The sequence below is a fragment of the Dermatophagoides pteronyssinus genome, unplaced genomic scaffold (genome assembly GCF_027571235.1).
Source record: "Dermatophagoides pteronyssinus isolate colony J.1.1.1.1 unplaced genomic scaffold, Derpt_VIB-CSIC_2022.12 sq0009, whole genome shotgun sequence".
NCBI classification, from domain to species: domain Eukaryota; kingdom Metazoa; phylum Arthropoda; class Arachnida; order Sarcoptiformes; family Pyroglyphidae; genus Dermatophagoides; species Dermatophagoides pteronyssinus.
Window position 1 is genome coordinate 1,995,647 of NW_027461533.1, and position 22,909 is coordinate 2,018,555.

Below are 22,909 nucleotides of genomic sequence, written 5' to 3' on the forward strand. Positions count from 1 at the left end.
ATTCTTCAGCATTAGATTTTCTTAAATTTTTCTGATTTTGTAAAAAAACGATTTTTTTTGCAATCCATTTTTCATCAAGTTTTTCTAATGTAACCCGAAGAAAAATGAAAGTGTGTTTATTAATATGTGTTGTCTTGATACATGTGATTTATTTGAATATTTTTTTTTTTTTTTGATAATGTGCCTTTTGATATTTATGAAATAATGAATAATAATAATATGTATCAAACATGTGAAAAATTTTCAATCAATTAAGATAGTAGAACATCTTGTTTAGCCAATTCGAGTAGCATTGGATCATCGAAAAATTTGTTGATACTAACATCTTCGGATAATCCTTTACGGCGACGAGTTTTTATCATAAATTCTCTGGCTAAATGTGGAGCAGGTTGTGGTTCCAATGGTCTTATAACAATTGATTTGTCCAATGGATCGCCAGGAACAATCTATCAAAACAAAGGTGGTGTATTTAGAAAATGCACTCATGATAAATATTACAATGTAAAAATGTATACCTGCCAATGATGAAATACTGACAAACAAAATGCTTGACCTTGTGTGTGAGTTCGTAGATCTGTTTCGAATCCAAAAGAATCGATTGCAGGAATAAAAGCTTTTACAGTGTATAATGGGGAACCTGGAACCGGAACATCTTGAGTTATATGGCCACGACGTTTTGCTAAAACTGTATAAACGGCTGATACACAATCTGCTGGTGCTAAAGCTTCAACAAAATAATATGGTTCCATGAGTCGCGGTGTTGCCATCAGAAAAGAGGAATAAGCAACCCTACGAGCAGTTGGAATGATTTGTCCACCTCCTCTGGCAGCTGGTTCCGGACTGATAATAGCATCGAGAATTTTAAATTTAACATTTCGAATCGGTTCTTCACATAATGGTCCTTCTCTTGATGCCCATTGAAAGCCTTGAACAATAGAATCGCGTACAGTATTCAACAAACTTTTATCCACTTCAGATGGTAATGTATCATCGACCAATATATTTGGCCCGGTATTACTTGGGCCGAAAGCCCATATTGAACGTGCGGCAAGAATATCCCAATCATATTTAGTCTGAAAAAATTCTCCCAATTTTTTACGGTTCCAACCGATCTGTACAACTTCATTTTCAATATCTTCAGCTAACCCTTTTTCAAGTGGTTCAGCAATCATCATTATTTTATTCCTGTGTATTAGAAAAAAATCATTTGCATTTATTACTTGAAAGTGAGAATGTGAGACCTACTTTTTATTTGAAGTTTCGGCAAAGCATTTAATTTGTGAAGTTTCTACAACCGTTTCACAAAAGGATACGACAGGGTCGGCAACTTTAATATCTGAAAATCCATAAATAATTATGGCATTAAATAACAACATTAACAAGAAGACTTACCGATTTCGGAATACATTTTGCGCAGATCATGCATTACACAATCCAGATACAACTCTCCTGTTCCAAGAATAATATGTTCCCCACTTTCTTCTACACGAGTTCCCAACAATGGATATGATTTATTACATTTTCTCAAACCTTCTAGCATTTTTGGCAATTCCGATGGGACAACGGGTTCGACAGCAATCTTAATAACTGATTGAGTGTTGAACTTCAGTGGGTTGAAAATAAAAAGTTCATCGTCAAATCTAGCATCTACTATGGTTGAAGTTTTCGATATAGGCTGATCGATTCCTTCAATCAGAACCCAATTACCCGCGGGAACTCGATTTACTTCGATTGTATATCGACCTTCTGAAATCCAAAGTTTTCCCACTGACATAATTCGTGAATCTTCCTCATCGAATGATGAGTAATTTTCACCAAGAATTTTAACGCTTTGTTTTGCCTCAAGTGTTCCACTGAGAACAAGTCCGAATACATTAAAAGCTGTGCCGTCTTGCGAAGAATATTGTTTAGTTGTATGTACAACCAATGGTCCTTTTTGATCGCATTCGATCATAGATTCTGCTAATGGAGATTCTATTGGACCTTTCCAAATATGTTGAACTTTCTTAAGGGCATTTTCAACAGGAGAAGGAATTACATTTACACATATATCAATCAGACAATTGAAATCGCCAAAAAAACGTGAACAAATCAATTTCAGTAGCGGCCTTATATTAAGTTTCATTTCGCTTTTCGAAACTATAATACCAAGTTCGTCAAGAACTTTGGCCAAATTTTCGTCAGCATCACCAATGACTTGAGATATAATTTTATACAATGGTTCTAAAATGAATTCAATAAAAGTTCGTTGAGTTTGTCCTGTAGGCGCTTTTTTAACAAACTTTCGGCTAAAAACGATATTTCAGAAATTTTTTTTCAAAAATAAACATATAAAATTACCTTGTACGGTTGAAATAGATATCACCCCAAAGTCGTTTGGCGAATTCCGGATAATCCACTCCAGGATAATAAGAAGCGTATAATTGAGCGAAAGATTTTAAAGTGAAACAGATATTATATTGTGAACTGGCAAAACAAACATTGTTTAAAAGAGGCGATATCAATGGTGGTTCAGATGAATTGCAGTGTGTTCTGTAAATATTAAAAAAAACTCATTAAAGATTCATTTCACTTTTATCGAAAGCTATTTACTTAATAATGCCATTGATTTCATCTAAAATATGACGAATTTTATAATAGGCATCTTGAGGTGGAAGTTTCAATTCCAACATAAGACGATCCATTTTGTTTATACAAACCGCTATGGTAAGATTTTCCTGCAATGCATGCTTTAATAAACGTTCCGTATTGAGCATCACACCTTCAGCAGCATCGACAAATAGAATAACACCATCACAAAGTCGAATAGCTGCGGTTACTTCGTCCGAAAAATTAACATGACCAGGTGTATCAAAAAAATTCATTAAATAGGATTTGGATTTGAGATCTTGCATGACCACAGTGATTGGAGTAGATTTTATGCTAACTCCACGTTCTTGTTCCGTATAAAGAATGTCGGTGTAACGAAACTAGAAAAAGGTTATAAATTTATTTATTCATTGTGAGTATTCGCAATTGCAGATAATACCGGCTTATCCTCTTTTCGATTCCTTAATTCGGGATGCGTTTGTTCGATAATACAATCGACAAAAGTTGTTTTACCATGATGAAGATGACCAATAAAAGCAACATTACGAATCAGATTAGGATTATCCATCAAATCGGTCATATATCTAATTGGAAATATATTGATTAATTGAAAATTAACTGTCATCATTGAACATACTCTAAATCATAAGTCGTCAAAGGCAATTCTTTCATCTGATAGCTGAATTTTTTATTCTTGACGGGATCTATAATCGGTTTTGTCAATGGTTGTGTATCTTCCTCCTGAACAATCGTTTCAACTTCTTGTCCATAAACTTCTTCGGCAGTGGGATAATACTTTTTGTCTTCATGCAATACAACTTGCATTTGTTCATCATCATCATCTTCATTATTTTTATCGATTGTCATCAATTCCTAATCGATAAAATTATTGGAATAAAGTTTTCGAACAAAACAGAATACTTACATTATTCTGATCAATATCATCAGTCCCATCATCATCATCGTCATCTTGAACATTGAATTGAGAATAATCATTCCCTTCATCTTCACTATCTGATTCTGATTCTGGCCCAATATAGTTGCCGAATTCATCATAAAGATCCATTTTTTGCAATTAATTACTGAAAATAATTCCGGTTTTTTAAAAATTTGGCATAAAGAATTGACAGAAAATCACATGTACAACTATCGATGTTGAACAATCGATACTCATTTTTATTAATTTTTAAAATAAAGTTTTAATATTTGAAAAATAATAAAATCAAAGAGGAAAACAATCGCATTCTAAAATGCAATGATATCAAATTTATTTTTTTGAAGGACATGTTGACAAACCAAGAAAATTTCACCAGAACGAATTTCCAATATTATCATTTTAATAATCATAATCAACCTAATCCATGATCTTCAAAAAATCCTTGCGGCGTTTCCTCCTATAGAATAATGAAAGATATTACATAATTATAATCATAATGGACAAGTTTATATTGAATGCCAAAGTTTTTATTTAAAAGCCAATGCCATAACATTTTGCGTAAATATGATTTATTCATGATTGAATGGAAAACATGTAAAATATTGATTGTAATGTGGTACAAACATGTGCAATGTGCAAATTCATGTGAATTTTTTTAAATAATGTTTTTTACATATAACCCAGATCATTAAAAGACAGTTCGACACCTTCATCCTTTGAAAAAAATAAAATTTTTTAAAAAACAAATCAAGATTGATTTTAAGATTCATATCAGACTAGCAACTATATGTTATTGCGAAATTTGAATAAATTTGAAATTTAATTAAATGTTTTTAAAGTAATAACACATTCAAAATGAAAGACATGCAAAAGCCAAAGATGGAGAAAGTGATAGTAAAAGATCAAAGGAAAAACTTACCTCTTGTACCAGATCTTGTGCGGATATTGCTTTAAGGACATTCTTTTTGCTCGTTTCTTGAATAAATCCGCCCAATAAAAGTTCATCAAGAATGAAATATGCTTTTTCAAAATTGAAAATAATATCTAACTCACAAACCTATAAATTCATTGACAAAATATAATTAAATACTTAGACATGAATATTTCACATACGCTTCCAAAATATTTATCCAACAATTCAACGTAACGGTGTATCAATTCCAAACATAACAATTCATTGTCCGATTGTTCGATGGCGCATAAGAAATAAAGACTTGCATATCTACAAGATTAGTGGTTAGTTGTCGAAAATATCGAATAATCAAATTGAAATGACTGACCGTTTATAGACAATTTTAAAATCTTGCCATTCAACAAATGAACAATGTTTCGGTTTTCTAGCCAATATCAGATTGACTAAATCTCTGGTGATTTTTTTCTTTGTTTTGTCCGGATGTGCAACATACCATTTTTGTAAACGAAGTTTGCCTTGTCGGCTAAATAATAACATAAAATGTATCATTTTCAACAATAAAATTTCTCTAATCTAAAAATTCCTGATGAAGTTGAGCCACGAATCGATAAAGAATCTAAAGCAACCGAAACAGGTCTTGATTAGTGCAAATAGCTTCCTAATTTCACGTGTTGCGATTTAAAAAAAAAAATAAATTTCAGGATTTTTGTTAATCATCAAAAATGGATGTTGTATCTTGTGAAAATGTATACGTTAGCTGTTCGGTAAATTGTTATCCACATTGTTTGGAAACCAAAGAGAATTTTATAGTATTTGGTTCTTCGAATTCGATTGTTCTTTATGATTTAAATGTGCGTTATTGGCGTAAAGTTTGTCGATATAATTTTTTTATAATAATTTATTTTGGATAGGCCCGATGTGTCATTTCATCATCATCTCATCATTCCGATTTGATCAATTCGGTGCGTTGGATAGATGACAAAGGTTTTTATATCATTTCTTCGTCAGTAGATCAAACAAGTATTATATGGCAGAAAGATGAACGAAATGTTTATCACGTGAAATATGTACTAAATGGCGGACATAAAGATTCGATAATTATTAGCGATTCTGTGATAGTTGATCTAGAATTCTATTCTGTATCAACGGCGAGCGATAAATCCTTATGTATATGGCAAAATGAACACAAGATTTTCGCCGAAAATCTGAAACATTTTATTTTCGATGTTCGAATCTATAATAATATGGCAAATATTTCTGGCTTGATCGTATTGACTGCTGGATCCGATGACTGTGTTCAAATAAATCGTTTCAATTCATTAAATAAAAATCTCGAATGTTTAATCACTTTGCAGGGACATTCTGATTGGATCAAATCGATTGATTTGATTTCATTCAATGGTAATATTAAAATCAATATCACTTGATTATGTCATTCGAATTGACTTTATCATTTTTGTAGATAAATGTTTACTTGCATCAGCATCTCAAGATTTTTTTGTAAGAGTCTATGAAATTCGAAAATCCTCTCTCAAAACTGACATGGGTGTAATGAGTGAAAATTTCTCTGTAACAAATAACAATGGTAATGAAGAATATTATTCTGCAACATTGGAAACAGTTTTGGCAGGACATGAAGGTTGGGTGACCAATGCTCGGTGGATCATCGTGGAAAATCGAATTCATCTTCTTACTTGTTCTTCAGATAAAATGATCATTCTCTGGGAACAAATGGATGATTCAATTTGGAATGAGAAATATCGTTTCGGTGAAGTAGGAGAAAATGCTCTCGGTTTTTTATCGTGTTCGTTTATTCAATCATCCCAAATGATTGTTGGTCAATCACAAAATGGTGCCGTACATTTATGGAAAAAAATGAATGACCAAAATTGTTGGCAATCTTATCCATCTATAACTGGTCATTTCAAAGAAGTTACCGATTTGACATGGGAACCTGATGGGGAATATTTTCTTAGTTGTTCCAGTGATCAAACCACTCGACTTCATTCATCATGGAATTCCTCGAAAATAACATCATGGCATGAAATCGCTCGACCTCAAATTCATGGTTATGATTTAAAAAGTATAGCGATGGTTGGTCGATTTAGATTCGTATCTGGAGCTGACGAAAAAGTTGTACGCATCTTCAATGCAACAAAAAATTTTATTGAATCAATCAAGAAAATAAGCCTAATCAACATTGATTTAGCAGGCGACGAAATTGCCGAATGTGCTATCGTACCTTCTTTAGGACTTTCAAATTCAGCCGTATTTGATATATCAAAAATCGAAGAAGAATTCAAACCAAAAACGATTGAAATGCCTCCAAGTGAAGAGATTCTCATGCAAAACACTTTATGGCCAGAATCACAAAAACTTTATGGACATGGATATGAAATATTCGCTGTGGCTGTCAATCATGCCAACACTTTATTGGCTTCAGCCTGTAAAGCATCAAACGCTACTCATGCCTCAATCATTTTATGGGATTTGATCACTTTTAAAAAATTGTCCGATCTTTGTTCACACAATTTGACTGTAACACAAATACGATTTTCACCTGATGATTCACTATTGTTAAGTGTTTCTCGTGATCGAACATGGTCACTGTTTAACGTACAAAATTCTGAATATCGTCGAATTGCATTTTCAGATAAAAACACCGGAATTCATAGCCGAATCATTTGGGATTGTGCTTGGACGCCTGATTCAAAAAATTTTCTTACTGGTTCACGTGATAAAACTATTATTAGATGGTATTTGAATGATAAAAACGAAACTGAAATTCAATCCAAAGAAAAAATTCCCTTTGATCATCCGGTCACTTCATTGGATGTTCATTCAAAAGTTTTCCATGAAAATAATCATTATTTAGTTTGTGTTGGATTGGAAAATGGAAATTTATCTTTACATACGATTGATATTTCATCAGGAGAATGGTTTAAAATTTTTAATTTTGAAAATCATAATCATACATCAACGGTGAATCGTGTAAGATTTTCACCCAAATTAGACATTGATGAAAATCAATTTAAAACTATTCATATGTCATCATGTGGTCAAGACCGTATGATAAAATTGTTTAAAATCATATTAAAGTTTAAATGAAATAAAATTCCAGAAATTTTATGCATATTTTTTTTTGTTTATACAACGTAAGTATTTTGATAAGTATGAACCAGGTCTTTTTTCGACATAAAAAGCATCAGTGTCGAAAATCGTCAGTTCTGTAAATAATATTTACAAGCTCGAGTTGAACTCGTTCTTCGTTTGCCCTTCATTGAATTTAATTGAAAAAAGGTAATTTTCGATTATAAACATTGATTTTTTTTCTCAAATTTTATTTTATTTTGAAAATTACAACAGTTTGAACAATGGTACGTCTTACGCCCAGAGCTTTAATTCGTTTTCAGATGCCCAGACAGGGCAAACCAATGGTTTATCCATACACAATTGCTGCAAAATGGTCACATTGGAATATTGCTTATGAATGGAAAATGAATTGGACATTCCGTTATACCCTCTATGGTATGATGACCGTATTTCCATTTGTCTGGTTCATTGATTCAACAGTCAATTCTCCGTCTGCAAAAGCAACATACAAACGTCTTAAAAAATTGGAACATGAAAAAGAACATGAAGAACATCGATGGGCTGATATTTCTGGACGTTATGCAAACAAATAAAATATTCAACACATTTTAAATCTATTTTCCAACGAAGAATGATTGAGATAATCTTGTTCAATAGTAATTAAAATTGAATTAGAATAATAATAAAAAAAAATTTATTTCATTATTTACAATTTCATTTACAATAATATGAAAGCAACAAATTTACAAAAAAAATATTAATGCATTGCTCTTCGCCGTTTCCAATGATTATTCGGTGAATGTGTTTCGGCAAAATCAACAGAAAATGGATTTACAGGTTTAGGCATTTTGAATTCAAGTTTTTGTTTGATTTGTGAATGATGACGATGGTGATGATGATGATGTCTGGATTGATTTTCTAGACTACAATCATAAAAATCACTTTGTTCATCATCACCATCAAAATTAGATTCGGTGGGACAATCATCGGAAAGATCACTGGATGAATATTTATCAACATCCATCATTGGATCAATCTTTTTTCGTGCCTTATCTTTTATCAATGATTCTGCTAACAATGATGATATCAACGTATTTCCAGACTGAACCTCTAATGATGAACCAGAATTCCTTTTTCTTTTTGGTATAATTTTGGAATGTTCTTTAGCTTTCCAACTTGGATTTCGTTGTTTAGAAAAACGTGGATATTTACTTGAACATTGTTTTTCAAATATTTCATCATCATTACTTTCAGAATCGCTTAGAATCAATAATTTTGAACGATTTATTATCGATGCATATCTATTTACAGGTTTTGTATTTTTTAATTTTTGTTGTCCACCCTAATAAAATTTCAATTTTTAAAATAAAATGAAAATTCAACATTGTTTTAAGCGAAATTTTCTACATTTACCTTTCGAGGTTCTTCATCAATCGTGGTACCACTAAGTTCATCGACAAGCTCATCCATAATTCAATTTAGAAAAAAATGAGCATCATAAATTGATTATTATCAATCCAAAAAAAATAACAAAAAAAAAGAAGAAAAAATGCGTCAAAAATTCAATTCATCCAACATTGACTCAAATGATTCTGCGCAATACGAATGTGATGAAATGAAATTTAAATTTTAAATTTTAAAAGCAAAATTTTTTATCTTATAAATAAATGAAAAAATCGAATCATCATCATTATCAAACTATAAACTGATTTCCGGTTCATCGAAATCAAATTCAGTTTTAGCTAGATATGTTATTAAATTTCCTTTGCCTTTCACCGGGATTGGGCCACGTTTTTCTAATGTAAAAAGATTTTCATACTCATCATTCATGCATATAATATTGGCAGTTTTTTCTGTCATCTGAATTCGTCCCATTACACCTGTACTTTCCATACGGCTAGCCACATTAACAGTATCACCCTTTTTTTATATAATCATAAAATTATGTAAAATGTCAATGTTAGAATTTTGCCACCAAAAAAATAACAACAACGAACCCATATATCATATTGTGGTTTACTATTACCCACAATTCCGGCAATAACAGGACCAACAGAGATGCCTATTCTTAGTTTTAAATCTTGAAAGGTATTTTTATTTATTTCTTGTAATTTTTTCATCAATCCCATTGCAAAACAAATCAAATTAATTATAAGTTTTCGTTCTTCAATAATCGAATAACGATCATTCTATTTGAATTATTTAGGTGGTATGTTAGTAGCGTTAAGTATATATTAACAAAACATATTGAACTTACATTATTCGATTCTAATGACAATCGGCCAGGTTGTAAGCCAGCTGCGGCCATATATGTACTGCCAATAGTTTTAATTTTTTCAATTTTTTGAAATTCAGGACAAGATAACAGCTTGTTATAGAAAAGAAAACAAACGGAATTCAAAAAGATCAAATTATTGTTTTTTAAAAAAATAATGTAAAATTCAATTCGTTTTTTTCCTCATTCACCTACCACATCAAAATCGCAAATGATCTCATTAAGCAGTCTTAGACAATTTTTTCCATGTTGATTTATTTCATTTTCCGAATAAAATTCCGAATAATTTGGAATGGATGCAAACATTACGGCACAAAAACGATATGATTCCGAATAAAATGGTTTAATCAATCGTGAATCATTTGTTAAATATTCTCGTACAATATAGGCAGGTAAAATATTCTTCAATAATATTTCATTAATTTCAACATTAATTTTATCATCTTGTTTTTCTTTTTTTCGCATACGAAATTCTAATCGAAATACATATTCAATTTCACGATCAATAATAGTTAATATAATGATTACCATCAATAAATAATATAAATGGCTCATTATAGGATCAAAACCAATATTGCTGATCCATTGTTTTTCATTTTCAATTCTAGGTATTATTGATTGATAAAGTGAACAATCATTCAATAGAATTGCAATGAAACAAAACAATCCAATTGTACGAAGTATAAATTTAAACCACAAATTTATTGTAATAAAAATACTAATACCAGTCATTGATAAAATTGTACACATTGTAAAACTCTATCCTTCGATCAATAAAATAATCATTATGGTTGATTAATTCAATGATAAGAACAAATAAGTTTTTAAAACTAACTTACCCATATGTATGGACAATTGGCCGAATCAAATTGTTTTAATGCCGTTTGAGTAATCATTTCTTTTTGTTCCATTTTACAATTATACTATCGATTTAATCGAATCAAATAACAAATGATAATCATTACATGTTTCATTCATTAACATTGAAAAAAAATTTTTTTTTGATCATTAATTCTTCAAAATACTAACCAAAATTAAATCATGTAATGAATTAACCAATAGTAAAATATTTACTATTATCCATATACCATTTCGTACACAAAATGTTAACTTTGAAAAAAAAGAAACAAATTTCAAAAATAAAAATAAAAAAGTAATTAGAAATTTTTTATATAATTAAAATAAATAGCTTTTTCTTCATCATTAATAATTATTACAAACAGAGAAAAAAATTTACCTTTTTAAAATTTCGATAAAAATAAAAAATAATGATAAAATAATGATAACAGTAAAACTAAGTAATGATATTTGTAAACGTTGATTATCATTCCAATTTGGTATAATGATTACTTTTGTAATGCCAATTACAATACACAGGAATAGTGAAAAAAATATATGGAATATGAAAAAATCATCCGGAAGTGTAAGAAATTCTTTTTCTAATTTTAAACTATTTTCTTGGCCATCCTTGAATGTTGAACATTCATCATTATCATCATCATCATCATCATCATCGTCATCATATTCATCATCGATAACATTGATAGAATCTTCAACTTCACCTTCTTTTCCATATTTTTGTCTGACAAATGTTAAACTTATTGGATTGATTCCGTGAAAGTTTTGGAAATTCCTTTGTTTCAATATTTAATAATAATAATAAACAAAAGAAAAAGAGAGAGATGAAATACAAACATGATTTTGTTTTGTTTCCAAGTTTTATATAAAGAATAATAATAATAATAAAATGATGACAAACTTTTTAAAATCAAATGGCATTTTTTCAATCTCTTGATCAATGAACATTTGTTTTTGTTTCAAGCGTTTTTCCATTTTTCTATTTTGTTATTATTATGATGATAAGAAATAAATAAATAAATAAAGTTAAAAGTATTGTTTGTTCAACAAGAATTTAGTTTGAGAGCGAGAAAGAAACAATATACTGACTTGTTTGAATTTGATGAATTGATTCTTTTTATTGTATCGATTTTTGAAAATGATGATCTCATCTATATGTTGACGGGAAAAAAACGAGTAAATATTTTTGTTTGTTTGTTTGTTTGTTCGTTATATTCTATCTCTATACAATAAATATATTTTCAATCATTCAAACTTACTTGTATTTTACAATCATCATTCACTCGAGTATGTTCATTATTCGAAATATCCTCAACTAATATTTGATCATCTTTTTCCGTTTCATTTTCAATTTTTAAACTTAGTTCATTGATTGATGAAATTTTTTGATTAAATTTTTGTTGTTTTTTCGAATTATTATTAATCATACTGATTAAATATCCAATATTTTCATTGGTTATTTTTTCTATAAACATTCAATCAAAAGGTAAGAGTGAAAAAAAACAAATAGAAATCCATTAATGTTCAGATATATTAAATATACACAATTTTTTTTGTATACAACGATTACCAACGATTTTATATTGGGATAATTTATCTTTTGGTAAAAGATCAAAAGTTTTTTTCGTTATATGTAAACAACCAGGTACACCATCCTGTTCCATTTGTGATGCTAATAAACAATCCATTGACCATATATCAAATTGCCATTTATGCATGCCGATAATACCCGATTGAACCATACCCGAATGTATACCGATTCGCATATTAATATCAATGTTTTTCGATTTTCTTAGTTCACTTTTTTTTTGTAATGGGGGAAACAAAACAAAACAAAAAATTCAATGAAAATTATTTTTTAGAATTAGTGGGAAAACCAATGAAAATTTGATAATAAATACTTAATAATTTTGATCATATCAAAACCCATTCGCACAGAATTCCATGCATGATTCGAATCTGGTATTGGTAAACCTGAAACACAATAATAACAATCACCAAGTAATTTAATCCGTAAACAATTATTTTTATCAGCACATTTATCAAATGTACCAAACATATTATCCAATGTTTCAACTAATTCATTTGCACTTAATTTTTCTGTTAATGCTACCGAATTAACAATATCGGCAAATAATATTGATACATTATCATATTTTTTAATATATAATTTTTTAAATCTTCTTGATGTAATTTTTCCCTGTTGATCAATAACTTTTATTGTTTCTTTAAGATCTTTTCGTACACGATCAATAAGATGTTGTGGTAGACAACTTTTCAATATTTCTTCATGTTCTTTCTGTAATTTATAGATATTATATTTTGATTCAATATAATTTTCGAATGTACGGCGAACAATTTTTTCCAATAATCCTTTTATATATAAACCAAATATGGCAGTATATACATAGGAAATAATCTCTCCAATAGCCAATCGAATAATAATGTGTTGATTTTCACAAAGATTAAATCGTACAGCCAATGAAATGATAATTTCAATAACAATAATGATAAATGATGATATTGCTGCCATCATTCTTGATGAAAATGGTAATAAAAGATTATTGGCTATCAATATATAATGTAATGGTCGTATTCGTCGTAATGGATTTATTGACAAATGATTTAGTTGCAAAAATTCATGACCATATTCGGTGACTATCATTGTTATCAATACGGTTATCGATGCTAAACTACGACTAAATTCTGGTTGTAATAAATTTTCATCGAAAAAAATAACAAACAAAAACATTCCGAATACGATTAATGAAGAAAAATATGGAAATAAAATACAGGAAAAATTCTATGAATAAAATAATATTAAAACTTTTCACTAAAGAATATCAAATAAAATTAATCAATTACCTGATGATAGATAGCAACAATAATTGTTATAATATTAAAAAATATATTCAACAATAATAACCAGATAAAAAAATTAATTTGTAATTTTTTAAGATAAATTCGCCAAAATAATTCATTCATTTCATCAATATTGTTGGACATCTGTTGCTTTAGGCCAAAAAAATCTTGTACAAATCTTTTCAATGACCATTGATCAATGATTCTTTGTTGATTATTATTATCAACATTATCAACATTATTATTATTAATATTATCATCATCAATTTGTCTATGTTGACTATGTTGACGAAATTGTTTGGCCAATATTTCGGCCGTGTTTGACATTCGTGACATTATGTTATTGATGTTTTTGTGATCATGAAAAAAAAAACAATTTTTTTTTTAATTTTCTTATGTTTTATCAAATATTTGATGTGTGTGTCTGTTGGTGATTATTAAATATCAACAATAGATGTGGCTCAATCCAAAAAAAAAAAAAACAATTACCATGGACAAAATTATTATCATCATTCTTGTATTTGATTTTTCTATCTACTACTTTACAAGCAATAATAATTTTTTTATTACAAGTTTTTTTTTCATTGACAATCATTTGGAAAACACTGGAAGCTATTATTATTAATAAGAGAAAAGAAGAATAAGATTTGTTCCCATTAACATACATTTTGTCCATTAAATTTTGTTTGCATTGCAATCTTGTAATCAAACATTATTGTGATTACATTCTTTTACCAGCAAACACACACACACACACACACACACAAATGGATAAAGTCTAATATGGATTGATATCATTATACCGATGATGATGTATGGTTTTTTTTTGTTTTTTGGTTCAAGTATGGTTGGTTACCACTTATCTACTTACTTAACAAGATGCTCCAATTTAAAATTTTCAATATGAAATTAAATTTTTATTATTATTATCCATTATTTTAATTTGAAAATTTTGTTTTTTAAAATTCGTACTTATACAACCCGAAACAAAACAAAAAAAAACGGAAAAACAAATATTATTCAGTCAAGAATCTGATTGCTGAAGGCTAAAAAAACAGTTTTTTTTAGTTTGTTATAAAACTTATATAATCATCATCATCATCAATCGATTTGTTTCGATTATTGATTCTTATTTGCGAAAATGCAAAATTAAACAACAACAAAAATATACTATAGTTTTCTTATCGAACGAAACTTTTTTTGTTTTGTTTTGTTATTTTCTTCTAAACTATATTAATCATCTTTAAGTATTAGACATCATCGTCATCATGAAAAACTTTCGGTACAGTTATTGACATTTTCATTATGAGAGATATATGAAAAAAAATAGTAATATGATTGATTGGGCTGAGTGATTAATTTTCTCTTTTTTTTTCTTTCTATCTTTTTTTACTTTGTCATTATTGTTATTCTATAGTCAAAACGTCAATTCCATTTGATGATTATATCTTTTCCTATCATAATTGAAACATGTCTCATTTCGATCCAATTTCGTCCATCGACAAATAGTTGACGTTTGCTTGTTTTTTTTCTTTTTGTTTCATATTCAATGATTATAGATGATAATCAATTTTGAAAATGAATTTGTATATTTTGCATGATAATCAATTCCAAAAATATCAAGCAACAAAAAAAAATAGTCATTTCTGTCATTGATAATGATAAACGATGATCAATGTTTAAATTGTTTCAACAATTCAAATGAACTAATTTAACATTTTATTCTAATACTACATTTGCTAAATATGTGTTTTTTGCATGTTTCAAAGTTTTCTAATGAGAATCAAGTATTTGTATTCAATTCCTAATATCATTTTTTTCAATGGATTTGACATTAATATTTTTTGCTTGGTTCTTCTTTATTTTTTTTGTTATGTTCAAATTCTTCATTCATTCATTTATTCATAGTATATAGCTTGTGTGTGTTTTGATTCTCTTGTTATGTCTCGAAGTTCAAATTCTGTTCAATTTTTCTCTTCTTCTTTATTTTTCATTTGTTGTATATCATCATAACTATATAAAATGAGAATGTGAAAAAAAAATTTGAACGAAAATGAATTGGTTATCTAAATCACCAAAACCATCAATAGTAGCACAATTTTTTTTGTGTTTGGAATATTATGAAGAAAAAAAATTTTGTATAAGATAATTCTGAATCATTGAAAATAGCAGTATTGAAATGAAAAAGAATTGAGTTTTTTTTTATTTATTTTGGTTCAGGATTCTATATATAAATTGGAAAGAAAACAGACCACTGCCTGTTCCTGTTTATATCAACTCTAATAATGCTCTATTATGTTGTTCATATGCAATTTCATGTTATTTTTTTTTCTTTTGATTTTCTTCTTTCATTCTTTTTCGTCCTTGTCGTCTTTTTTCTTGTTGTTTTTCTTGTTGTTGTTGTTATTGACTGATTAATATCTATTCAGATCTCATTTATGTAATATATACACATTATGAAAACAAATTGTCATCATCATTTTTCTTTTTCTTCTTCATCATTTTTTTCTTCACAATCACTATCAGTAATTATTTTTATTCATTTTTTATTACAAGTTTGCCATTGATATATACGCTGATCAATGAATATATATTGAATATAACAATCAATGGTTTGATCATCATCAATCGATACTCATGATGATTGTCATGATTACTATTTTCAATTTTGATATCCATTTATTCAATGAATGTTTGATTCTTCATACATAGTCCATCCAATCATATTGAACAATGATTTCATTCTGTCATATTCGTTTGATTTCATAGGAGAAAACAAAAAATGAAATTACTGCCCAAATAATTATAAATTAGAAATTCTGTATCACTTTTTTTTTAAATAGAGCTAAATGAATTCGATTGAAGATCGACAGAATCAAATCAAAAGTGAGTAATTATCAAAGGTTTTTTTTTGAAGATTAATTTTAATTAAACAATTTTTAATTAAATCCTTGATGAAGACATTGACCATTGCACCACATTTTCATCCGGTCACATGTCTTCATCGTCAGCGACATTGGCCATTCATCCTCATCATCATCATTTTTATGGTCATGAAATTGGACATCATTATCATCATCAACATCAACATCATCCACATATACAACAACATCATTATCATAATGTACAGCCACCATCTTCATCAGCTTCACAAATGACAAGTAGTTCATATGCAGCTGCCAATACACTTTTATCTGGTGAATATCCAACGATAGGATCTGGAACACAATCAACAAAACGATGTTGTCAATCGTGCCGTTGTTCGAATCGTCTTGTTACCGGTATCATTATAACGATACTACCGATTGCCATCACTTCCACATTGATCTGTGTGTTTATGATGCAGAAAACTAATCTACATCAATATGCCATCTATTCATTTGTCATATTCTGTGTTGCATTTGTCTTTCCATTTGCATTATTCTTTTTTACAGTCGTCCTAAATAAGGTATATTTTATCATTATATCATTTTAATTTATTAATTTTATCTCTTATTATTGAATTTCTTATTAATCTGTTTCACACTTCATTGAATAGCTTTATAAATTCTACAAACGGGAAATACTATCCAATTCGCCCACAAATATCAACTCATTAATGACGGATAGTTGTGATTCAGAATCGGCAGCTATTGGTGGTACCACAATTTCGGGTTATAATATCAGTGCCAATAATAATAATAACAATACTAATAATAATCTTAATCCATTGTCACCAAGTAATAATGGTGGCATACTTAATCGAGTTATTGTGACCAATGCTCATCATTCATTAGATACAAATCAATCACCACAAAGTGATCATCAACATTCACATCATCAACATCAACATCTTCATCATTATCAACATTCACCAAATGGTTTGATATGCTATAATACCCGAGCATATCATCATCATCCATATTATTATCAAATTCAAGAGGGCACCGTAGTTGCCTTGGCACCCGATAATACATTGATTATTGAAGATAGCCCTCCAAGCTATGAGATGGCATTACTTTGTCCAAGTGTTAATACGCACAACCAATCGACATGTCCAAATTCATTAATTGATCCATCTCAAATGCAAGTGATCTTACCAAAAGAAAAACAATTAATATCAAAACATAACCATGAACGATCCAATAATGATGACGATTCTGTTGATAATGAAAATGTTGAAGAAAATGATGATGATGATGATGATGGCGATGGGGATATTAATGATGAAGATGATGAAGATGACAATGATGAAACACCAAAAGTGGTAACTAGCCACAATCATCTTCTTCATCTACATCATAATCATAATCACTTAAATCATGATCATAATCATGATGATAATGAGGAAAACAATGTACAAAAAACTGATAACAATACAATCGTTGATGAAAGTAGCGAAAGTTTTGAAAGCAGTGAACGTTCTAATCAGGAAGAGACATCACAATCAAACTAGACAAGAAAATATAATTTTGTTTCTTCTTTTTGAATTTAATTCTCGATTTTATTATGAAAAAAATGTGAGAAAAAATAAACAAAATTTATTTGTAAATATTCAAAAACATTAATATATAATCATTAATAACAAAATTTTATCGTGTGTTAAATATCTGTTTTTAAATTTGAATTAATAATACCAAAGTAAACTATAATAAACAAAACAAAAAATCGACAACAACAACTAAAAAAAAACATTGTGATAAAATCCGATTGATGTTTCATTTTTTTCCTGTTCACAACATACTTAAACACTGTTGAATAATTTGACAATTTGTTCATTCATTAAACATTCAGAACTTTCTCTTTCTCTACATTATTATAGCCAAATTATAATAATTTTTTTCAAAGATAACAAGAACATTTTGTTTATTTTTTTTTCTTTTCAGTTATTAATATTGTTTTTTTTAAGTTTTTTCCAATTAATGAATCAAATAGTTTTCAATCGAACACCTAAATACACAAATACAAATAAATGTTACATAGCTGAATCAACAGATTTTCATCATAAATAATTCCCTGTGCAATTGTAATTCTGTCTATTCTGTATTAACTATATGGAATAAAAAGATAAAAAATTTATTCTTATTTAAACACACTCTTTCTCTCTCACACACACACACAAAATATTTACATAATTTCGTTATAAATAAAATATAAATTCATAAAAAATTCAATGAAGAAAAAAAAACAAATCTTTTCCGTCAAAATAAAATGATGAATAAACAGAACAAAATTGCATAAATCTTTATCGTCTTCGGTCGTTCATCATCATTTAGAAAATTTATCATCATTATTTGAATAAATAAGAACAGACGAATTTATAAATTTGAAAAGGAAAAATAAATAAATAAATAGAAAATGTGCGCGCCAAATTCAATTTTCAATGTTTATTTATTAGATTCTTGTGTGTGTTTATCATTTGACCAGACAAAAAAAACTAACAAACATAAAATCGAAATTAATATTTAATTTGATTCCGCAGAATTCTGTTATTTAGTACATTTCATTTACAAACAAATATTTTGTATTGACAAATTAAATTGCAAAAAATTTAATCAAAAAAAAAGAAGAAGAAGAAAATTTAATCATTCATTTACAGAACCGTATTATTTGATTTAAACAACGTTGAAAATGTTTGTTATTTTTGATTGAATTTTTTTTCTCTCGTTTTAATGGTAGAAAAAAAGTTGTGTGTTGGGGGAGGTGAAAAGCAAAGCAAAAAAAATCGATTAATCAGAATCGAACCATTATTCGAACTGATGGTATATGTAAAGTTAAACACTATGACCAGAATAAAATGCAATAAAGATTTTATCCAATAAATTTTGCTTGTAATGTGATATGATGATGATGATGATAAGAAGTGATATTTAAGATTGGGAAAAAAACCAAAAATAAAGATCCAAACAACAACAAAAAAAATCTAAAATCGAATATAGAACCAAAAATTCACACAATGTTCTATATATTGGTCAATTGGTTTAGTTATCTACTTTTGTATATCTTTCTATCTTCGTTATTTTTTCTCCTCATAAATAGATCAACAAAAGAAATTCACAAGCGTCGATGCAAAAGTATTTTATTTCATTTTATTATGTGTGATATATATATAAAGAAAATATATATTCTACAAGCACATCATACACATTACAATGCGGTTATCAAGCACACACACACACTTATTTAGCATCAAACGATTCTTTTTTTTTCTCATCGTCATTATATTATTATCATGATAACAAAACAATAACAAAACAAAAAAAGAAAATGAATCATTTACAGTGAAATAAGTTGGATACCAAAAAAAATATTTCACTCCATCTTTGTATCTATACCCTATGTGTGTGTGTGTGTTTCTTTTTTTAAGAATTTCTTTGAATACTTCAATTTTCTCATTCTTCTTATTCTGTAAATTTTATTATCATTATTTTTTTACAAATAACTCAATTCGACATAACAATAAATAAATAAAAATTACACAATCATTGTCATCAATCGATTACAATTGTATCCAAAAAAATATAAATTGTCAATAATAATGTTTAATGGTCGACAATAATCAAAAACGAAATGCAAATCACTGCAAGTAAGTATAGTATTAGTTGTATTATATTTTAAAAAAATTACCCCATATTTATTCACATGATTGAATTCCAAATATTTATCCATAATCATTGTAATTGTATCAGATTTCTTTCACTTTTTTTTTGAATATCAAATTTATATTCATTGTATGTATTTTGAGTTAATTTTTTTCTTTGTTGAAAACATAATGTGTGTATTTTGTTAGAAATTTGAATAGAATACAACAGAAAAATCGTTTCACCTTTTTGGCCAGAAAGGCTCAATTTCAACCAGTTATCTAAAGAAAAAATTCTATATGTAAATATTGATTCGTACGGATAGATATGATGCAAAGAAAATCCTGAATATTATTATGGCTTTTACGAAAAATAATGCAACAAAACTAATGACAATTCAATTCACTGTTTGAATAATTGAATAAAAAGCTTTAGGGAGAAATAAATAGAAAAAGCCACGTCTTGTGTTTGATGGGTCGATTGATTTCTATTTTCTGGATTTTTTTCTCCGCGTTTTTTTTTCATTTTATCAATAAACCCAAATGGATTGTGTATAACCTGAGGTGATGAAAGGATGTGACAAAACGAATGAATCGAACATACACTAAAACACATATTATGTAATATAATATAATTTTAATCGATTCTTCTCTTTTTTTTTTATTTATCTTCATTATAGATTCCATTGAAAACCCTTCGATTAGATTAAATATTTCATCAATAGTGACTGCCAATCGTATCGTACATGATATGAACAATGTCGACACAATATCTATACAATCGTATCCATCCAAAGAATTTTCGATTCCAACAAAATCAATTGTATATAATAATAATAATAATAATGATACGATAAATGGTGATGATAATAATAATGATAATAATAGTGAAATTCTTTCGAATCGATTCTGTTGTATGAGTCGAGAATTTTGGACATGTCTTTTATTATCATCGATTGTAATCGGTCTTCCTATTGCTATTATCATAATGCTCATTAATTTGCCTCGATTATCAAGTCAACGTGACACACGTCAACAGCATTATATTTTATTGGCGTTTGGTTTACCTTTTTCCTGTGTGATAATTGTAGCATTATTATATGGCATTTATAGTTTAATTCGACGTATCAGACGTGGACCAAATCATTCCCGTATTTGGAATAAATCGATTGATTTTGGTCATAATTCGATTAAATCGAAAAATTCATTAACAAGTATGGATGAAGAGCCAAAATTATATTCACTTGTCACACAGGTAATGACAAATCAACGAATATCAATATCAACGCCAAATATTTCACCAAAAATTGAACGAAATTTTTCATTACAATAATAACAATTTTGTTTTTTTATTAAAAATTTAAAAAAAAATTTAATACAGTAATAAATTTATAAATAGCTTTGATAACATTTGTATTTTATCCATTCTAATTGTAATAACAAAAATAAATAATAAAAATATTCAGAACGATAATTACAATTGAATTCTGTTTTTGTTTTTCTGAAATCGTAACGTTGATTTAATGCAATTCATAAAAAGGAAATTCGGTAAGCAGCAAAAGTCATTGAAAATTAACTAGGAATGGCTACTCATTATATAGCCTAATGGTTGATTAATTGACCTCAATTCAATTATCGAATTAATTAATTAGTAATTTCAAACTGTTCAGCAACATTTTTCATTTTTCGAAATTGATAATCATCCATTAGTTCTGTATTCATAATTGAATTTTTAGTCAATTATTTGTATTCGTTGCACAAGAGAGAGAAAAAAATTCTTAATATAAATTTTCTTCATAATTCTTTCAACACATCATTATATGATGAATGGGATCTATATCGAATGGAATCTTTCAAAACATCAACAATATTAGTTGCCCAAATGGAAAACTCAAAAAAAAGAATATATATTCCATTTATGAACTAACAATATGTATTGGCAACAATACTGATAGTCAACTGAATTGAATGAAACAAAACAAAAAATTCCACAAATATTCTTTTGAATATATATTGAGCCAACTGGATGTTATTTTTTTTCAACAAAAAAAAACTCTTATTCATTTTAGCCCTTGTTGTTTTTTTTCATTTTATTTTCTATTTGAATGATGTATATTTTTTTCAAAAAAAGCATTGATCATCCATTTACTATCATTATTCATATAATGAAAATTCTTGATGCTTGGATATGAATGATTGTTCGATCCGATTTTTTAAGTGGATGTTCCATTATAATATTTTTTGCCTAAAGTATTTTTTTTTATGTTTGTTGATGTTTTTTTTCTTCTTCTTCTTCTTTCCGTTACAAAAGTAATGATTTATTATTATTTTTTGAAACGAAACAAAAAATTGCAAAATTTTCAATTTTCACTTTTTCATTTCTTCTTCATTCGCTTTGTTTTAATCGAATAAAATCATTTGAAAACCAAATGAATATTTCATTTATTTTGTTAATGATATAAAAATGAAATTTAATATTTTATTCATTGTAAAAAGAAAAAATTATTTGTTTCTTTCATTGATCAGTTATTTTCATCTGAATTAGATCGAAAATAATAATCGATAAATATGATTATGAAACATAATCAACAAAGATTCAATAAATTCAAGGTCTTGAACATTTTGTTCTATATATGTTTGTTTGTGGGTTTGTATAATTTTTTCCATGGATATTTTTGTTTTGTTATTGTATCAAATCATTTAGATTCATTTTTGTGTGCGAAAAAAAAACAGAATCAAAACAAATAAAATTAAATCGATTTTTTCTTCTCTGTTTTTTTCTTTCATTTTTTTTGGGTTAAAATACATTGTTGTTTGAGCAAT

At 28.0% G+C, this 22,909-nt stretch overlaps 8 protein-coding genes across 11 annotated transcripts; 4 read left to right on the top strand and 4 right to left on the bottom strand.

The window, feature by feature from the left end:
* Positions 1-116: 116 nt before the first annotated feature.
* Positions 117-3,751, bottom strand: LOC113792133 (116 kDa U5 small nuclear ribonucleoprotein component). The gene is made up of 9 exons (XM_027342035.2): positions 3,515-3,751; positions 3,227-3,462; positions 3,029-3,173; positions 2,593-2,969; positions 2,341-2,532; positions 1,393-2,288; positions 1,246-1,336; positions 516-1,185; positions 117-446 (listed from the first exon to the last, which is right to left on the bottom strand). The coding sequence occupies exons 1-9, from the start codon at positions 3,653-3,655 to the stop codon at positions 252-254; spliced, it is 2,943 nt and encodes a 980-aa protein (XP_027197836.1). The 5' UTR covers positions 3,656-3,751; the 3' UTR covers positions 117-251.
* AP-1sigma (AP-1 complex subunit sigma-2) lies at positions 3,724-5,073 on the bottom strand. 2 transcript variants are annotated; one of them, XM_027342049.2, is made up of 4 exons: positions 4,807-5,072; positions 4,640-4,748; positions 4,446-4,583; positions 3,724-3,983 (listed from the first exon to the last, which is right to left on the bottom strand). In XM_027342049.2, the coding sequence occupies exons 1-4, from the start codon at positions 4,986-4,988 to the stop codon at positions 3,939-3,941; spliced, it is 474 nt and encodes a 157-aa protein (XP_027197850.1). In that variant the 5' UTR covers positions 4,989-5,072; the 3' UTR covers positions 3,724-3,938. The 2 variants fall into 2 exon arrangements, with proteins under 2 accessions (XP_027197850.1, XP_027197848.1); XM_027342047.2 differs by lacking the exon at positions 3,724-3,983 and adding an exon at positions 4,079-4,240 and having other exon boundaries at positions 4,807-5,073.
* Positions 5,074-5,083: 10 nt separating this feature from the next.
* On the top strand, positions 5,084-7,574 carry Elp2 (elongator complex protein 2). The gene is made up of 3 exons (XM_027342038.2): positions 5,084-5,290; positions 5,351-5,840; positions 5,902-7,574. Exons 1-3 carry the CDS (start codon positions 5,162-5,164, stop codon positions 7,545-7,547), a joined length of 2,265 nt encoding a protein of 754 aa, XP_027197839.1. The 5' UTR covers positions 5,084-5,161; the 3' UTR covers positions 7,548-7,574.
* A 28-nt stretch (positions 7,575-7,602) lies between these two features.
* roh (reduction of Rh1) lies at positions 7,603-8,244 on the top strand. The gene is made up of 2 exons (XM_027342050.2): positions 7,603-7,739; positions 7,806-8,244. Exon 2 carries the CDS (start codon positions 7,814-7,816, stop codon positions 8,123-8,125), a length of 312 nt encoding a protein of 103 aa, XP_027197851.1. The 5' UTR covers positions 7,603-7,739; positions 7,806-7,813; the 3' UTR covers positions 8,126-8,244.
* LOC113792142 (uncharacterized) lies at positions 8,204-9,110 on the bottom strand. Its single transcript, XM_027342046.2, has 2 exons — positions 8,946-9,110; positions 8,204-8,874 (listed from the first exon to the last, which is right to left on the bottom strand). Exons 1-2 carry the CDS (start codon positions 9,000-9,002, stop codon positions 8,290-8,292), a joined length of 642 nt encoding a protein of 213 aa, XP_027197847.1. The 5' UTR covers positions 9,003-9,110; the 3' UTR covers positions 8,204-8,289.
* Positions 9,111-9,159: 49 nt separating this feature from the next.
* Positions 9,160-13,993, bottom strand: LOC113791828 (adenylate cyclase type 2-like). Its single transcript, XM_075821204.1, has 13 exons — positions 13,531-13,993; positions 12,567-13,468; positions 12,236-12,465; positions 11,925-12,130; positions 11,755-11,816; positions 11,567-11,644; positions 11,081-11,440; positions 10,837-10,960; positions 10,647-10,730; positions 10,003-10,566; positions 9,790-9,900; positions 9,530-9,721; positions 9,160-9,452 (listed from the first exon to the last, which is right to left on the bottom strand). Exons 1-13 carry the CDS (start codon positions 13,861-13,863, stop codon positions 9,231-9,233), a joined length of 3,468 nt encoding a protein of 1,155 aa, XP_075677319.1. The 5' UTR covers positions 13,864-13,993; the 3' UTR covers positions 9,160-9,230.
* A 737-nt stretch (positions 13,994-14,730) lies between these two features.
* On the top strand, positions 14,731-18,702 carry LOC113792140 (uncharacterized). 3 transcript variants are annotated; one of them, XM_027342042.2, is made up of 4 exons: positions 14,731-14,809; positions 16,371-16,413; positions 16,488-16,975; positions 17,066-18,702. In XM_027342042.2, the coding sequence occupies exons 2-4, from the start codon at positions 16,377-16,379 to the stop codon at positions 17,960-17,962; spliced, it is 1,422 nt and encodes a 473-aa protein (XP_027197843.2). In that variant the 5' UTR covers positions 14,731-14,809; positions 16,371-16,376; the 3' UTR covers positions 17,963-18,702. The 3 variants fall into 3 exon arrangements, with proteins under 3 accessions (XP_027197843.2, XP_027197844.2, XP_027197842.2); XM_027342043.2 differs by lacking the exon at positions 14,731-14,809 and adding an exon at positions 14,965-15,041; XM_027342041.2 differs by lacking the exon at positions 14,731-14,809 and adding an exon at positions 15,901-16,052.
* A 942-nt stretch (positions 18,703-19,644) lies between these two features.
* On the top strand, positions 19,645-21,545 carry LOC113791863 (uncharacterized). Its single transcript, XM_027341701.2, has 2 exons — positions 19,645-20,092; positions 20,767-21,545. The coding sequence occupies exons 1-2, from the start codon at positions 20,077-20,079 to the stop codon at positions 21,417-21,419; spliced, it is 669 nt and encodes a 222-aa protein (XP_027197502.2). The 5' UTR covers positions 19,645-20,076; the 3' UTR covers positions 21,420-21,545.
* Positions 21,546-22,909: the final 1,364 nt, after the last annotated feature.

Bases quoted from the DNA above. Each gene is read 5' to 3' on its own strand.
- LOC113792133 (XM_027342035.2), bottom strand. From the start codon at position 3,655: ATGGATCTTTATGATGAATTCGGCAACTATATTGGGCCAGAATCAGAA. The intron at 2,289-2,340 runs GTAATTTTATAT...TATCGTTTTTAG, and splicing joins ATCTATTTCAACCGTACAAG to CCGAAAGTTTGTTAAAAAAG. The intron at 447-515 runs GTATACATTTTT...TTGTTTTGATAG, and splicing joins CAGTATTTCATCATTGGCAG to ATTGTTCCTGGCGATCCATT.
- AP-1sigma (XM_027342049.2), bottom strand. From the start codon at position 4,988: ATGATACATTTTATGTTATTATTTAGCCGACAAGGCAAACTTCGTTTA. The intron at 4,749-4,806 runs GTCAGTCATTTC...CTAATCTTGTAG, and splicing joins TTTAAAATTGTCTATAAACG to ATATGCAAGTCTTTATTTCT. The intron at 3,984-4,445 runs GTAAGTTTTTCC...ATTATTCTATAG, and splicing joins CACAAGATCTGGTACAAGAG to GAGGAAACGCCGCAAGGATT.
- Elp2 (XM_027342038.2), top strand. From the start codon at position 5,162: ATGGATGTTGTATCTTGTGAAAATGTATACGTTAGCTGTTCGGTAAAT. The intron at 5,291-5,350 runs GTGCGTTATTGG...TATTTTGGATAG, and splicing joins TTGTTCTTTATGATTTAAAT to GCCCGATGTGTCATTTCATC. The intron at 5,841-5,901 runs GTAATATTAAAA...TCATTTTTGTAG, and splicing joins TGATTTGATTTCATTCAATG to ATAAATGTTTACTTGCATCA.
- roh (XM_027342050.2), top strand. From the start codon at position 7,814: ATGGTACGTCTTACGCCCAGAGCTTTAATTCGTTTTCAGATGCCCAGA.
- LOC113792142 (XM_027342046.2), bottom strand. From the start codon at position 9,002: ATGGATGAGCTTGTCGATGAACTTAGTGGTACCACGATTGATGAAGAA. The intron at 8,875-8,945 runs GTAAATGTAGAA...AAATTTTATTAG, and splicing joins TTGATGAAGAACCTCGAAAG to GGTGGACAACAAAAATTAAA.
- LOC113791828 (XM_075821204.1), bottom strand. From the start codon at position 13,863: ATGTCACGAATGTCAAACACGGCCGAAATATTGGCCAAACAATTTCGT. The intron at 9,722-9,789 runs GTAAGTTCAATA...TAATTCAAATAG, and splicing joins TGTCATTAGAATCGAATAAT to AATGATCGTTATTCGATTAT. The intron at 9,453-9,529 runs GTTCGTTGTTGT...ATATAAAAAAAG, and splicing joins AACCACAATATGATATATGG to GGTGATACTGTTAATGTGGC.
- LOC113792140 (XM_027342042.2), top strand. From the start codon at position 16,377: ATGAATTCGATTGAAGATCGACAGAATCAAATCAAAA. The intron at 16,414-16,487 runs GTGAGTAATTAT...TCCTTGATGAAG, and splicing joins TCGACAGAATCAAATCAAAA to ACATTGACCATTGCACCACA. The intron at 16,976-17,065 runs GTATATTTTATC...TTCATTGAATAG, and splicing joins TTACAGTCGTCCTAAATAAG to CTTTATAAATTCTACAAACG.